We start from the raw sequence: 14,446 nt of genomic DNA, 5'->3' as shown, positions 1-14,446 counted from the left end.
CATTTGTAGAGCATTACGGTAATTAACATCCGTTCATCTATATAAACCACTTTTTCACACCGGATGATCAAATGTACTTGGTTCAGTTCAGTTCCTCACACATTGGGCCATTTTCTGAATTTCAGCCAAAAAATAAACACAATGTCTATTATTATAGCTCAGTTGAAAACAAGTTTTTTTTTTTTCTTCACTTCACTGCCAAAACGTTTTCTAAGATGACTTGTGTTTAAGTACCGTGGTAAGGCTTTTATGATGATACAGAGTTCAGTTTAGAAAACGCAAGTGGCGACTCACAAATCTTTGAAGGTAACAGGGATAGTACATAACTTTGTACAACCTTCAAGTTTAAAACGTCTTCTCAGGGAGTGTCCAAGAGCAACAGGTTCAATGGTACTGGACGTGTATCTTGTCAATCAGTCTATTCTCTGCAGATCTTCGGGGGGCTGCAGTCTCTCTCTCAGCTCGGCTCTGGTTACTCCATGCTCTCAGGGTCTGCCTGGGCCATGTATGCGTCCAGCTCGGCATCCAGATGGCCCTTGGTCTTGGACATGTAAGCATCAAGCTGGTTGTCCAACTGCTCTCGTGTGACGATGGGACGGCCTGCTCCTCGGCCTCTGCCGCGTCCACGACCCCTTCCTGCAAACCCTCCACGACCTCTCAGACCCCCGCGGCCTAACAGAGACAAGCACAGACTTTAATGTCACATCTAAAGGATCATTTACTCACCTCCATGTCACCCAAGATGTTCATGCCTTTCTTTTTTCAGTCACAAAGAAATGACGCGAGGAAACCATTCCAGGATTTGTTTGCTAACGATTTCAAGATTAAAAAATGCAGTTTCATTGCAGCTTCAAAGGGCTATAAGGGCCGTATCTACCAAAACAATCAGTCATTTTCTTTCAGTTATATTTATACACTTTTTAACCACAAATCAAAATCTTGGCTGCGATGTGCGTCTGTAGGAACAGTCATGCATGACATATAGGTGGAAGTACCGGCCCAGAGATTACAAAGAAAACGTGAAAAAAAAAAAAAAAAAAAACAAACAAAAAAAAAACACTGATGTTGGATGATTTTAAAGCAGGAGGAGAAAATGAGAAAGTTTTTAAACGAAGTACAAAGACGAAGAACTGTGTGACGACACGGATACACATCACAAAGCTAGAGCAAGATGAGCATTTGTGGTAAAAAATTATATAAATGTTAGTTTTTAAGAAATTGAGCAATCGTTTCGCTAGATAAAGCCCTTATTCCTCGGCGGAGATCATGTGGAGCCCTTTGAAGCTGCATTTTGACCATTGGAATGTTTTCCTGGAATGGAACCTGGAATGTTTTCCTCAAAAAAACTAATTTCTTTGTGACTGAAGACAAACAGACATGGGGGTGAGTAAATTATCAGGAAGTTTTTATTCTGGAAATGGACTTATCCTTTAAGCACAAAACAGAAAACACTAACTGGCAGAAGACTGCATTTTTTTTTATGTTCAAAGCTCATTGAAAGATGTTGTTTCAATGGTATTTTTCCTTATTGTGATGTATATAGGAGTGAAACGGCTTCTTGAACATGAATATGTAGGCCAGGACTTGATTCACTGGTGATGGCAATGGTATTGATATTGCAATACCATTTTTCTCGATATACAGTAGTTTTATAAACGCCCATCTGAATCACGGAGGACACAGAGTGAGCTGCTGCCGGTAAAGTGCATAATCCAGTTTTTCCTAAACATGAGACATGCTTTGTATCAAGGACTTTAAAATCAATCGTAAGATATAGTTAACATGCATAGTTCAAAGCGGCTTGCCCCATCAGATGCTCTGACAGACTCATGTCCGCTATTTGCGCCGTTTAATGCATTTGAGATGTGCATTTTCATCAGTGCATAACATACAGGTGTGGTCTCCATCTGTAAACATTAGACAATCATGGAAGTATTTCCATTTTGCTGTCAGGAGCCTTCTGCATGTGATTCTCCACTAGACTTCAAGTACTTCATTGAACGGGCACACCAAACATTGTCAAATTTTAAACCTACAAGTTAGTTAATGATTTAACGCCATGTCAAGGCAAGAGGAAACAATCAATTTCCCAATTCAGACACGTCAATGACAATTTTTTGTTTGAAAATTATTTATATAAATAAATGTAACTAACAAGTGTATTTAATAATAGCAGATAGCAGTAATAGAGTAATCCAAATAACTTAATTTTTAGCTTAGTGAATTGAACTTCTGCTTTAAAAAGCATTATTTTTGTTTGTAATGTCACAATATTGGAATGCAATGTGATTTTAGTCCCTTTTTGCACATAATGGACAACATATCCTATACTTTCACTATATTTGCTTACATTGTCTTTAATATAAACATGGTTTCATTGGGACAACATTGGGCAGAATGAATGAAATACATTTTTAATCCAAACAGAAAATGCAGAAAATACTGAGATACACCGTATATCGCATTTCAGCCCAAAAATATTTGATTTTATTTTTTGTCCATATGGCCCAGCCCTAATATTTCTCACCTCTTCCTCCAGGTGCTCCACGTGCTGCTCCTCGGCCACCCATAGCACCTCGTCCTGCAGCTCCTCCGCGATAACGCATGCCTCGACGGAGACCGATACGTCCAGGACCACCCCTACCTCTCATCTGACCTGCACCTGACAGAAAAAGATCATTTCACCACATGAAAATGGAGGTAAAAACTACTTCCAGAGTGCATAAGGGAGTACCTGCAGTTCATTTATAACACCATTACTAAGAATCCCATTGTTTAACCACACAGGACAATGCCATGTCTTTTACTGTGAACTTCTCTCAAAAACTAAAAGATAATTCAAGATCTGCAATGAGTCAAAATTACAACTGATTCTCCATTTTTATTTCAACTGCAAAAATAATCTCCAAATGATCTCAATCTGGACTTGATTTAAGTTTATTTCCACATCAGCTTCACAGGTTATTACTTGGCGAACAAGGATTATACATTGGAATAATAACACAGTAGTGAAAAATAATAAAGCCACATAATTAGAACCTGTGTTTGTGTATAAATAGAGGGTATTCAGCTTTGTTTTAATTAACAGTAAACTAGTAGTGCACTGGAGAACACAAACAGCCGTGTGATGAAAAGACAGTCACCTCTTAGAGAGAGTGCTCCTCTCATGCCTCCACCTCTCCCTCTTCCCCGCAGTCCTCGTCCAGCTCCTCGAAATCCTCCAGGAAAACCTCGTCCTCTGCCGCCTCCCGGCATCAGCGAGGCGATGGGCCGACCCAGCCTGGCCTGGATGTTGCTCTTCCCAAGTCGCTGTTTTAGGCTCTACAGGCGGGTGATATGAAGGATTGTTACACTGGGCTGACTTAAATGTGGTATGCCTAACTTATAAAAGCATGAATTGAGTTTCGGAATAAATCTGTAATGTATTACAAAATAATGAAACGTGATATGCAACATGTAAAAACCAACAACTTTGTTTTACCCATGCAAAAAAGTGCATGTTTCAGACCAGAATGAACTGAGAGCCTGCAGTTTTGTGACTTCAGATTGTAAAGTCTTACCATAAAGGTAACAGCATTATCAGCCAAAATTAAATTGACACGTAAACTGTAGAATGGCTGCACCACCCACAACATTACCCTAAAATAATTCCTAGAAAATTGAACATGCCTGTGCTAACTTGTTCGGATGTGAGCTGAAAACTAAAATTGTTTCATGCATGGAGCATACAGTTGTGTTCAAAATTATTCAACCCCCTTGACTTGCAAGACAATTTGCTGTGGAGGATAACATTTTATGAAATCAATTTAACAAAGGCATCAGTAAAGTATTAGAGAAAGTTTGTTAATACACTTTTGAGTGATTCTGAGAATGGAACATTGATGAATCATGATAAAATTCGAATTGGCTCTAAACATTCATGTTCAAAATTATTCAACCCCCTTTGTGCAGAATCTTTTATTCTTTAAAATCACCAATAAACGCTGTCTGTAAGCGTTTAGAAGCTTCTGTCACCTCTCTACTAAAGTCTTGGCCCATTCCACGCCTGAAAAAGCTTTCAGATCACTGATAATCTTTGGTTTTCACATTGCCACTGCTTTCTTCAAATTCAACCAGATATTTAAAATGAGAATTAAGCCTGGAGACTGAACAGGACACTCAAGTACATTGTGACTGATCCCTGAACCAAGCAGTAGTAGATCTGAATGTGTACTTTGGGATGACTGTCCTGCAGGAAAGCCCATTGAGCATCAGCTTCAGTCTTTGCACCAAAGGAATCACAATTCTTGTCAAAATGGCCTGACACTTTAAAGAATCCATGATGTCCTTCATACAGTCATGATTTCCACTTCCTTCTACAGTAAAGAAACCCCATAACAGGACTGATCCACCTCCAAGTTTGACGATGGAGATGGTGTTCTTCTGCTTATGAGCTTTGCCATTTTTTGCAGCAGACATACCGCTGATCCATGGGTCCAAAAAGTTCCAGTTTGGTCACATCACTCCATAAAACATTCCTCCAGAGCTCCACAGGTCTACACAAATGAATTTTTATCAAGTTTAAGTTTGCTTTTTGTTCTTCTTGATCAAGAGTGGTATTTATCAAGATGTCTCAACATGAAGGCCATACTTGTCTAGTGTTCTTCTTACACACTGCATTGAAATGGTTTTCCTCCTTTCATCGGGTCATCTTGCAAGTCTTTGGCTGTACATTGCAGGTTTTTTCTCAGTTGCTCTGATTAAACATTTTATGATATTGTGCTTTTTCTTCCACAACCTCTCAAAGGTTTTCTGGTAAAACACATTTTAAGCTAATGAATAAGGCTGAGAACTGTGTCTCTAGGAACTTTCAATTTCTTGGAAATCATCATATAGCCTTAGCCTTTCTAAAGTACTACGATATTTATTCTCTTTTGCTTTTGTGAGATCTCTGTTGACATTTTTGCTACTCAACTTCAATACATGCATGGGCCAAACTGTATGTGTAACAGCTCAAGCTAATTCTGTTTTTAATAGAGTTTCTAAAGGCTTAATTGTGTTTTGAGACGGTTTTATTCCCCACCATGCAAATAAGTGATTTAAAAACAGCAATGTTGAATAGGGGTTGAATAATTATGACACAGCAGTATTATTAAAAAATCTTATAACTCAAATATATTACATTATATATTGACAATATAACTTTTAATATGCCAGTGAACTGTTATAGATGCAAGTTTTATTATATCCTGGATCTTCAGAAAAGCTTGTATTTGTAAAGTACTGCAGTCTCTAGGGGGTTGAATAATTTTGAACACAACTGTATTTACTCAAAAAAAGACTAAAAGATTAAGACAATTTTCCTTTGGAAAATTTCACTTTTTGCGTAGAATTGGACATAGAAAATTTCTTAATAGCACATTATGAACAAAAAAAAGGGGCAAATTTAATTGATGACATACTTCAATCTTACACTACAATTTACATTTGGGGTAAAAAACAAAACAAAAAAAAACATTTGAAGTCGTCTCTTATGGCCACCATGGCTGCATTTATTTGATCAAAAATACAGCATCTTCAATAATATTTTGAAATATTATTACAATGCCTTTTATTTGAATATTTATTTTAAAATGTAATTGATTCCTGTGATCAAAGCTACATTTTCAGCATCATTCCTCCAGTCTTCAGTGTCACATGATCCTTCAGAAATCATTCGATTATGCTGCTCAAGAAACATTATCAATGTTGAAAACAGTTGCGACACTTAATTCTGTGTTAAAGGGATAGTTCACCCAATAATCTAAATTATGTCATTAATAACTCACCCTCATGTCGTTCCAAACCCGTAAGACCTCCATTTATCTTCTGAACACGGTTTAAGATATTTTAGATTTAGTTCGAGAGCTCTCAGTCCCTCCATTGAAGCTGTGTGTACGGTATACTGTCCATGTCCAGAAAGGTAAGAAAAGCATCATCAAAGTAGTCCATGTGACATCAGAGGGTCAGTTAGAATTTTTTGAAGCATCGAAAATAAATTTTGGTCCAAAAACAGCAAAAACTACGACTTTATTCAGCATTGTCTTCTCTTCTGTGTCTGTTGTGTGAGAGAGTTCAAAACAAAGCAGTTTGTGATATCCGGTTCATGAACGAATCATTCGATGTAACCGGATCTTTTTGAAACAGTTCACCAAATCAAACTGAATCGTTTGAAACTGTTCGCGTCTCCAATACGCATTAATCCACAAATGACTTAAGCTGTTAACTTTTTTAATGTGGCTGACACTCCCTCTGAGTTAAAACAAACCAATATCCCGGAGTAATTCATTTACTCAAACAGTACACTGACTGAACTGCTGTGAAGAGAGAACTGAAGATGAACACCGAGCCGAGCCAGATAATGACTCGTTCACGAGTCAAGAACCGTTTCTGTCAGACACGTCCGATTCGAGAACTGAGGAGCTGATGATACTGCTCATGTGTGATTCAGCGTGAAGGAGACTGACACACAGAGTGTCTGAACCGAACTGATTCTTTTGGTGATTGATTCTGAACTGATTCTGTGCTAATGTTATGAGCGCGGGTAAACCGAAGGCTTACAGTCATCGCCAATGACGCCATTACGTTGAGCGCAAAAGAACCGGTGAACCGTTTTCTTCTAGAGCTGCAACTAACGCTTATTTTTTCTGCCGATTAATCTAACGATTATTTTTCAGATTAGTCAACTACTCTAACGATTATTTTTATTACAATAAATAATCTAATGTTCCTTTTTTGATTAGCTAATGAATCATTTGGATAACTTTACAAAAAAAATATAAAGTACAACTTCTAATATAATATTTCAACCTTTATTCATTTTATAAGTTTTTACAGTATACAAAAATAGAGGCAAAGACAATTATTTTACTATGGTAAATATGAGTTTACGATAGCGCTTATAATTAAACCACAGTAGCCACAAATTTACAGTTGTCTGAGACGTCATGAAATGTTCTTTAGCATCACAAACCATAAATGTAGTCAGGGTTCTGCTATGGTTTAGCATGGTTTCCAGAGATCTGGAGCTGATTCTGGGTAGCTCAGTGGTTTGTGACGGTTGTCTCGCGGCGCTCTGTCTTTTAAGGGGCCGTTCACATATCGCGTCTTTTGTGCGCTCAAGTTCGTTATGTCTAATGTAGGCGCGCTCATAATGGAAGCGTCGCGCACGCGAAAACAGGTGCGTCCGCACCGCATCGAGTTAAAAACATCTCAACTTTTCAGAGAGCCACAAGCGCACCGCGGGTCATGTGACAAGAACTAACCAATCAGTTTCATCCTTTCCCGTAACAACGTTGAAAGCTCAGCTAAGATGAAGGAACTGCTGATCATAGCTGTATATGGATTGCCATTTTGAAATAAATTTAGTAGCAGAGCTACTGCAAGCTATTTTTAGTGCTGCAAATCCATTTATCCTTTGCTGAAATTTCCGCGTCTTCAGGGAGAGACCACGTCATGGTTGCTTAGCAAAGGCAGACATCCCAGGGGCGCAACTGCCCGAGCGCTTTGGAAAGAAGGAGAAAGCTGCGCCTAGTGTTTTCCACGCGTTTTTAGGCTTGTAGGTTTGTTTGAACTCAGAGGGAGTGTCAGCCACATTAAAAGAGTTAACATCTTAAGTCATTTGTGGATTAATGCGTATTAGAGACGCGAATCGTTTAAAACGATTCAGTTCGATTTGGTGAACTGGTTCAAAAAGATCCGGTTACATCGAATGATTCGTTCATGAACCGGATATCACAAACTGCTTTGTTTTGAACTCTCTCAAAACAGACACAGAAGAGAAGACGATGCAGAATAAAGTCATAGTTTTTGCTATTTGTGGACCAATTTTTTTTTTCGATGCTTCAAAATATTCTAACTGACCCTCTGATGTCACATGGACATGATGTTTTTCTTACCTTTCTGGACATGGACAGTATACCGTACACACAGCTTCAATGGAGGGACTGAGAGCTCTCGGACTAAATCTAAAATATCTTAAACTGTGTTTTGAAGATAAATGAAGGTCTTACTGGTTTGGAACGACATGAGGGTGAGTTATTAATAACATAATTATGATTTTTGGGTGAACTATCCCTTTAATACTTAATGCAGGGAACTACACTAACCTTTTCCACTGGTGGCACTTGCGTGACTAACTTTTTCAGTTACTGGCGCAAAACATGATTTGGTCGCACAAATTTTTTATAGTAAGCCGCTCTGGATAATAATGAAACTGTATTGCATACACATGTGCTTTTAATTTTACTTGCCATGTTTTAAACCACGTCTTGTTTTATTTCTTACAGTACATACAGTGAATTGCTCTTTCTTGGTATCTTAACACAGGGCCTTAGCTGGGGTTAGAGGGGCCCTGGTGCAGGTTGTACCAGTGGGCCCTGTTTGAAATTGTTTAATATTTACTGTATGTTCGTTCTATTTATTTATTTGTGCTATTTACACAATGTTTACTTTTTTTTTTTTTTGTAGGTGTCCAGAAACTAATTTAAAATAGCACTGCATAGTCTTCACTGTAAAATAAAATACACAGTCAAACCAAACTGTATGCAGACACCTTCAACATTTCTCACATTATCACAGTTTATTTGTTATGGTTTAGAAATTGGTAATAAAATATGACAAGAACTCAGAGTTAAACTGTGTCAGAACAAATTCATCTTGATAATGTCAGATAACTTTGATTGAAAGATATGTAATGGAAACAACCAAAACTTCAGACAACTGTCAGTATGACAATATTTACACAAATATCCATACTTTGTTGAACAGTTACTAAGCAAGCAATGCTTTGTTCATTCTGTGGTGTGAAAAGGTTGCATTAGCAATTAAAGAAAGAAACACTTAAGCAAAACATGGTCAGGTCCCTAATTTATTATTATTATATATATTTTTTTTATCAATTTCACAGGTAGTCTACATTATGAAGAATTTTTGGGTATAATATTTCACAGTTCGCTGTATTTTGCTATACTCACATAAATGAACTTGTGTCCTGCACCCACTAGTAAAAAAAATATAATCAATTTTATTTTATCTTTGGTTTGACTGTGGATAAATTCTTAAAATACAATGTAATTCAGTCAAGAGCAGTGAGTAATTTACTTTCATTTTCTTGGATTAACATTAAAAACACTGACAGCAGAGCTAGTAAATTTGGCGCGGTCACTTTAAGAGACAATGCATCTGTTATAATGATACACATCCGATTTCTTTCTCAACTCTTTTCTTTCACTTAAGTAATAACCACAGACTTTTCGAACACACTTTCCAAGACGGGTATTTTGACATATTTAGTCGGTACAAAAGCAGGAAGACTTTGAAACGCATCTCTGCGTGCACCCTGAACACTGTGGTGCTGAATTGGGTTCTTTCGCTTTTTGCTCTTTTTTTCCGTTTGTTTAAACTGCGATTTGTATTTGTTCGTTCAGGTGCAGGAGGACGCGAATGTCCTGAAGGAGAGCTCGGTTCAGTGTTGCTGTCCGTGAGACGCGGCTCTCTCGTGTGCACTGAACAGAGCGCGCGAGTAACCAGCTACTCAGTTCAGCTTTGGCTGAAGCCAACTTGATGTGTTGAATGCTCGGAGCACGTTATAAAACGTATTCTTAAAATACACATTTCTGTTTTAATAAATGCTCTTAGTAAATAATAGCATATTGCCTAAAACATAAGGTAGGTACAAAAATAATCAGTGATACATTTGCGACCTCAAAAAAATTTGGGTCGCAATGTCATTTCAAAAGGTCGCATATGTGACCATTTTGGTCGCAGTGTAGTTCCCTGTAATGGATTTTTTTTATCAATGTAAAAAATTAAAAAATAAATTTTATTTTTAAATTGAAATAATTGTCCTTTCTGCCACTTTTGATCAATTTAATGTGCCCTTGCTGAGAAAAAATAAATAAATTGAACAATAAAAATGCAAACAGTAGTGTACATATTCAATAGCCTTTTGCATTCACTTGTACAGTTAAAGCAGCTGATCTGCAGCTCCATCTATACGAGCTCAGTGTCATGATGGGTCATCTTTGCACATGTTCCTCTCTTACCTGTTTGTGTTGCAGGGCAGCCTGCACAGAGGGCCTGTTCTCCATCTGCTGAGCGAGCCGACGGTTCCTCGCACTGGCCATGTGCTGCTGCTGGATGCTCGCCCGGATGCTACTCACTGTCGGCTGCTTGTTCTTCAGCATGTTCGTGAAGCTTGTGGGACACAACAGAAGAAGGAGGGTAGAGCGAGAGAGAGAGAAAGAGGAGGGAAAGGGGGATACGAGGAAAGGAGGGTTCCAAATCAAATCATTTCACACATCATGGACGCAGCTACAGCTGATCCTGCAGCAATCAAGAGAATGCCCTTCTTAGACCACAGCTGCTTTCATTCACTCTCTCTCCCCATTATGTGTGGAGACACCCCAACATATTTGGCTTAAACCCAATGCCTACGATTTGGTTTTAGCGGGAAAAGATAACACATAGATGGAAAAGAGGGAGATTTTTCTGAGCGATTGCCACTTACGGGCCGGCATCAACCCACTGTGACGTCATCAGTCACCGAGACACCACACGGTGAGTCGACCCGGGGCTAAAGAGGGGTGTCTGGACACCCAGCCACTTACAACCAAGACCGTGACCCGTCACACTGTTCTGAGAGACGCTTCTGATGAGAAGGGAAGGGGATTGTGGGGGGACAGGTCACGTCTAGGTACGGACTGAGCACCTTATTCTGCAGACAGCCAGAGAAAGTGAGAAACACAGAGGAGGAGCAGAAAAACTCATCTGAGAGAGCGAGCGAGAGTGTGTGTTTTTGTGTTAGAGAGGGCAAGAAACACGGATGGCACACACACACACCATCCTGCATGATCATCTTATTCCCATGGCTGAGGATGCTCTTCTGCAGTGCAGTCGGCTTACCTCACCATTACCCTCTCACCTCCGGGTGTGCACCGCTTACACAAGAGACCTCTCGCCAAACACGGCACACTATCAGATCTTTATTCTCCACTCATGTAATCGGCGTCATGTTGGGTGAGCGGCGCACACCGTGAGGGCGGTCTAGCGTCCGCGTCAGGTCTGATGTCTCTCCCTCAATGACCTCCATAGTACACGTGTCTTGAGGCTTGGTGCCTTAGTTATCTCTGTATGCTTTCCCCCTGGCCTTGAGATAATGCTGTCAGGATGCGTAGCGCCTCACCGCTCATTCAGGGACACCTTGGTGGTGCTTTTCAGCACGACTTTTTGAGAAGAAGGGGCGCTCATGTTCCTTCAGACTCGCAGGGATCTCTCCTGTAAGGGAGAAACAGCAGAATATAGATGTTCGGTATCTATGCTGCGTGAAATGAAAGTTTCACAGACAGAAACAAGAAAATCAATCGGGAAACCTGAAGTTAGAAAAGGTCATTTTAAAAGCGGTATTGTAAAATCTCGTGAGTTGACTACCTAGACTAGGGTTTTTAACCTTTCAGACACCACAGACCCACAAATATGATCATTCTTAAATGCAAGGGACCTCCAAGTGTAAATATAGAAGGCAACTGCAGGGCTCGACAATCGACATTAACGCTTGTGGATTTTGTGACGGGGCAAGTGAAAGAGAATTTTACTTGCCCGACCGGAGAAGTAACCTGATCAAAATTTGAATAAACAATAACTAGGGAAGCACGGAAACTTTGGCAAGAATGAATCAGATTTTATTATTTGTGTAAACGGTGACTAGTAGAGGATAATGTATTGACAGTATCAAGATCGCGTCAGTTGTGGCTCGTGCAGACTGTCACGGAGAAATCAACACTATAAGAACAGCACACACAAAGAAACAAACATGAACAAATGATGCGGTAGAAAAAAGATATATAATATATGCAACATCGCACAAACAAGAGTGATGTTTTCCCGACTTTCAACTCGATTGCAAATATGACATTGATTTTATAAAAGTCATTAACTGACATTTTGACACATTGCGGATCGTTTTTGCTCCATTTCGTTAACAGCAGTTAGCCACAGCAGAACAGTCGCGCATCTCTGAGAAACACGCAACAGTCTTTGGTTACTAAACGACTCATTTTTGAAAGAGTCAATGATTCAGTGAGCCATTTATAAAAACGGTTACTTGCTTCATTTATTGAATGAATCAGACATTTGAATGAATCGGTTGAATCAGTGATTCACTCATTAAGACAGTGACTTGCCACCACCTACTGGTGGTTTAATTTCATATTTAAAAGTATCAGTGCATTTTTCCAACATTTCATATTTGTATGTCAAAAAAAGTAAAACATTAATCTAATAACATTATTTATGCATTTACAATTTTGAGTAAGTGAATTTATGGAACCTATCTTCATTAAACAGTCTGAGTAAATACATCTAAATGGCACTTTCGACGCAGCTTCTGTGTTTCCTCTGCAGTGGACAGAGTTTGTTGATACTGATTTCATTTGAATAGTAACAACCATATAGTGTCTTATTATTCTAACTTAACGTATTGATCAAATGTAAAAATCAACGTTAATGGACACGTACATTTAATCAGTTTAGTTAATTTAATCAAAATATTGTCCTACATAAAGTTAAAAAGTGTGCCAGCAATCAATTGAAGGCAAATATCTAAAATATGCTGATTAAAGTAATACCTTATAGAGCTCTGATGAGACTGCTTCAGAATAAATTACATTTGTGCCAAAAAAAAAACAACAACAACAAAAAAAACTTTATCCACAAGAATCTTATTTTACTCGGACAAGTGAATGATTTATTTACTTAGCTCATGTCAAAGCTTAATGTCGAGCCCTGTAACTACATTTTATTGTATAAAGAGCAAGAAACATTATATACAGTGAAAATATTTTTAAAATACTTAGATATTTTTTATTTTAAGGTGATTTTTGTCCCCCTACTTGTTTCATTTTTTCTTGAGTACTGTAATTTTATTTTAGTTTTTCTCTAAACAGTTTTTTTTTTTTTTTTACAGTTTGCTCTCTAAATTTGTTTCACATATTGCCTAGAAAATAAACCCCAAAAATGTGCAAGGGATTGGTTCCCGTTTATTTAATCTTTTTATTTATGCAAATATACATTCTTTTATTTAAATCTTTACATTTTGATTATTTATTTTCTACCTTTTTTTTTATTTTTTACAGTTTTCTCTAAACTTTTCCACATATTTCCCCCCAAAAAACCTTGTGGACCTCGTTTATTTGTTTGAATAATTCATATTTATTTTAATCTTATAATAATAATCTTCTCCCTTTTTCCATTTATCCTTGACTCCCTTTAATTCCCTTCCCTTGATTATTTATTTGAACATTTACATTTATTTTTTCAAATTTATTTAAATAGATTTAAGACCTACACAGCATTACATGTTTGCAGTAGGTATAATAGTGCTTATGATGTTCATAAATTCTGTTCAGGAGCTCAGTGTGTTTGAAAATATCATACATAATGATAAAACAACAAGACTCGACGGTTAAACAGAAGGATTTACATAACTGCACGACTGCTCATCAGCCTTATTTCAATATCAACCTAAAAATCACACAAAAATCGTTCTTATTCACATATTAACCACTCTAATTTTATATGTTAATGTGTAAGATATATTTAATTCTCACCTTTTCTCTAAAAGACTCGAGTAGATATGTTAGCTGTGTAACGTTAGCTTAGCGCTCGCTGACTTGACTCGACACAATCACGCTCCAAACTTCTCTACTTAGCGCACGACAACTGTACAACTAACGCTCCTTCTTCTTAATATATCTTAGAACTTAAAAACAAAGCTATATCCCAGAAAAGTGGCTATATAACACCAATCTACGTCTAATCCGCAACTCTAACTACCTCCCCTCATTCATCACAAAATGGTGCTAGCAGCCTAGCAGCTGCGCGAGCGAGGAAAATGGAGATCTACGTCAGATATCGCGAGATTTTCTAGTTGTGCGTGACGTTGAGCGTGCATCAAGATTGTAGACATAAAATATTTTCTAGATATTATTAAACGTCGCGGCACATTTTAAGGTGTTCTGGGCAGGTTTAACCATTTTAAATTACATTTGAGAAATTACAATATTCTTCCTGTCGTCCTGCGGTGAGACAAAATAATTTAAATAATAAAAAATATTGCACACAATAGCTAAATTCTTGTATAAAACATGTATAATTATAATTATTATTGTTATTTTAAAGAAAAGGGTCATTCTACTGAAATGCCAATTTGTCTCTAGCCTTTACAGAAATATTACACTTGATAACATTTTTGTTATTGATTTTTAAATTCTTTTATATATTTTTTTATTTTAAACAATATGTTATTTGAACAATAACACATTTTTGAGCCATCAATGTGGCAATGTTTGTTTTTAAATTAATTCTATAGAATTCCAAGCAGCACAAAATTGCTCATTATCCCCATTTGGCCATTTTCACCTGAGCTTCA

General features: G+C 37.7%; 1 protein-coding gene across 2 annotated transcripts; it reads right to left on the bottom strand.

Annotated features, from left to right (window-relative positions):
• Positions 1-262: 262 nt before the first annotated feature.
• On the bottom strand, positions 263-13,907 carry LOC132145629 (chromatin target of PRMT1 protein-like). 2 transcript variants are annotated; one of them, XM_059556772.1, is made up of 6 exons: positions 13,626-13,907; positions 11,204-11,295; positions 10,065-10,215; positions 3,144-3,321; positions 2,528-2,656; positions 263-672 (listed from the first exon to the last, which is right to left on the bottom strand). In XM_059556772.1, exons 2-6 carry the CDS (start codon positions 11,266-11,268, stop codon positions 473-475), a joined length of 723 nt encoding a protein of 240 aa, XP_059412755.1. In that variant the 5' UTR covers positions 11,269-11,295; positions 13,626-13,907; the 3' UTR covers positions 263-472. The 2 variants fall into 2 exon arrangements, with proteins under 2 accessions (XP_059412755.1, XP_059412754.1); XM_059556771.1 differs by having other exon boundaries at positions 2,528-2,662; positions 13,626-13,904.
• Positions 13,908-14,446: the final 539 nt, after the last annotated feature.

Source organism: Carassius carassius, chromosome 8 (assembly GCF_963082965.1).
Source record: "Carassius carassius chromosome 8, fCarCar2.1, whole genome shotgun sequence".
NCBI lineage: Eukaryota > Metazoa > Chordata > Actinopteri > Cypriniformes > Cyprinidae > Carassius > Carassius carassius.
This window is presented reverse-complemented; position numbering and strand designations above follow the sequence as displayed.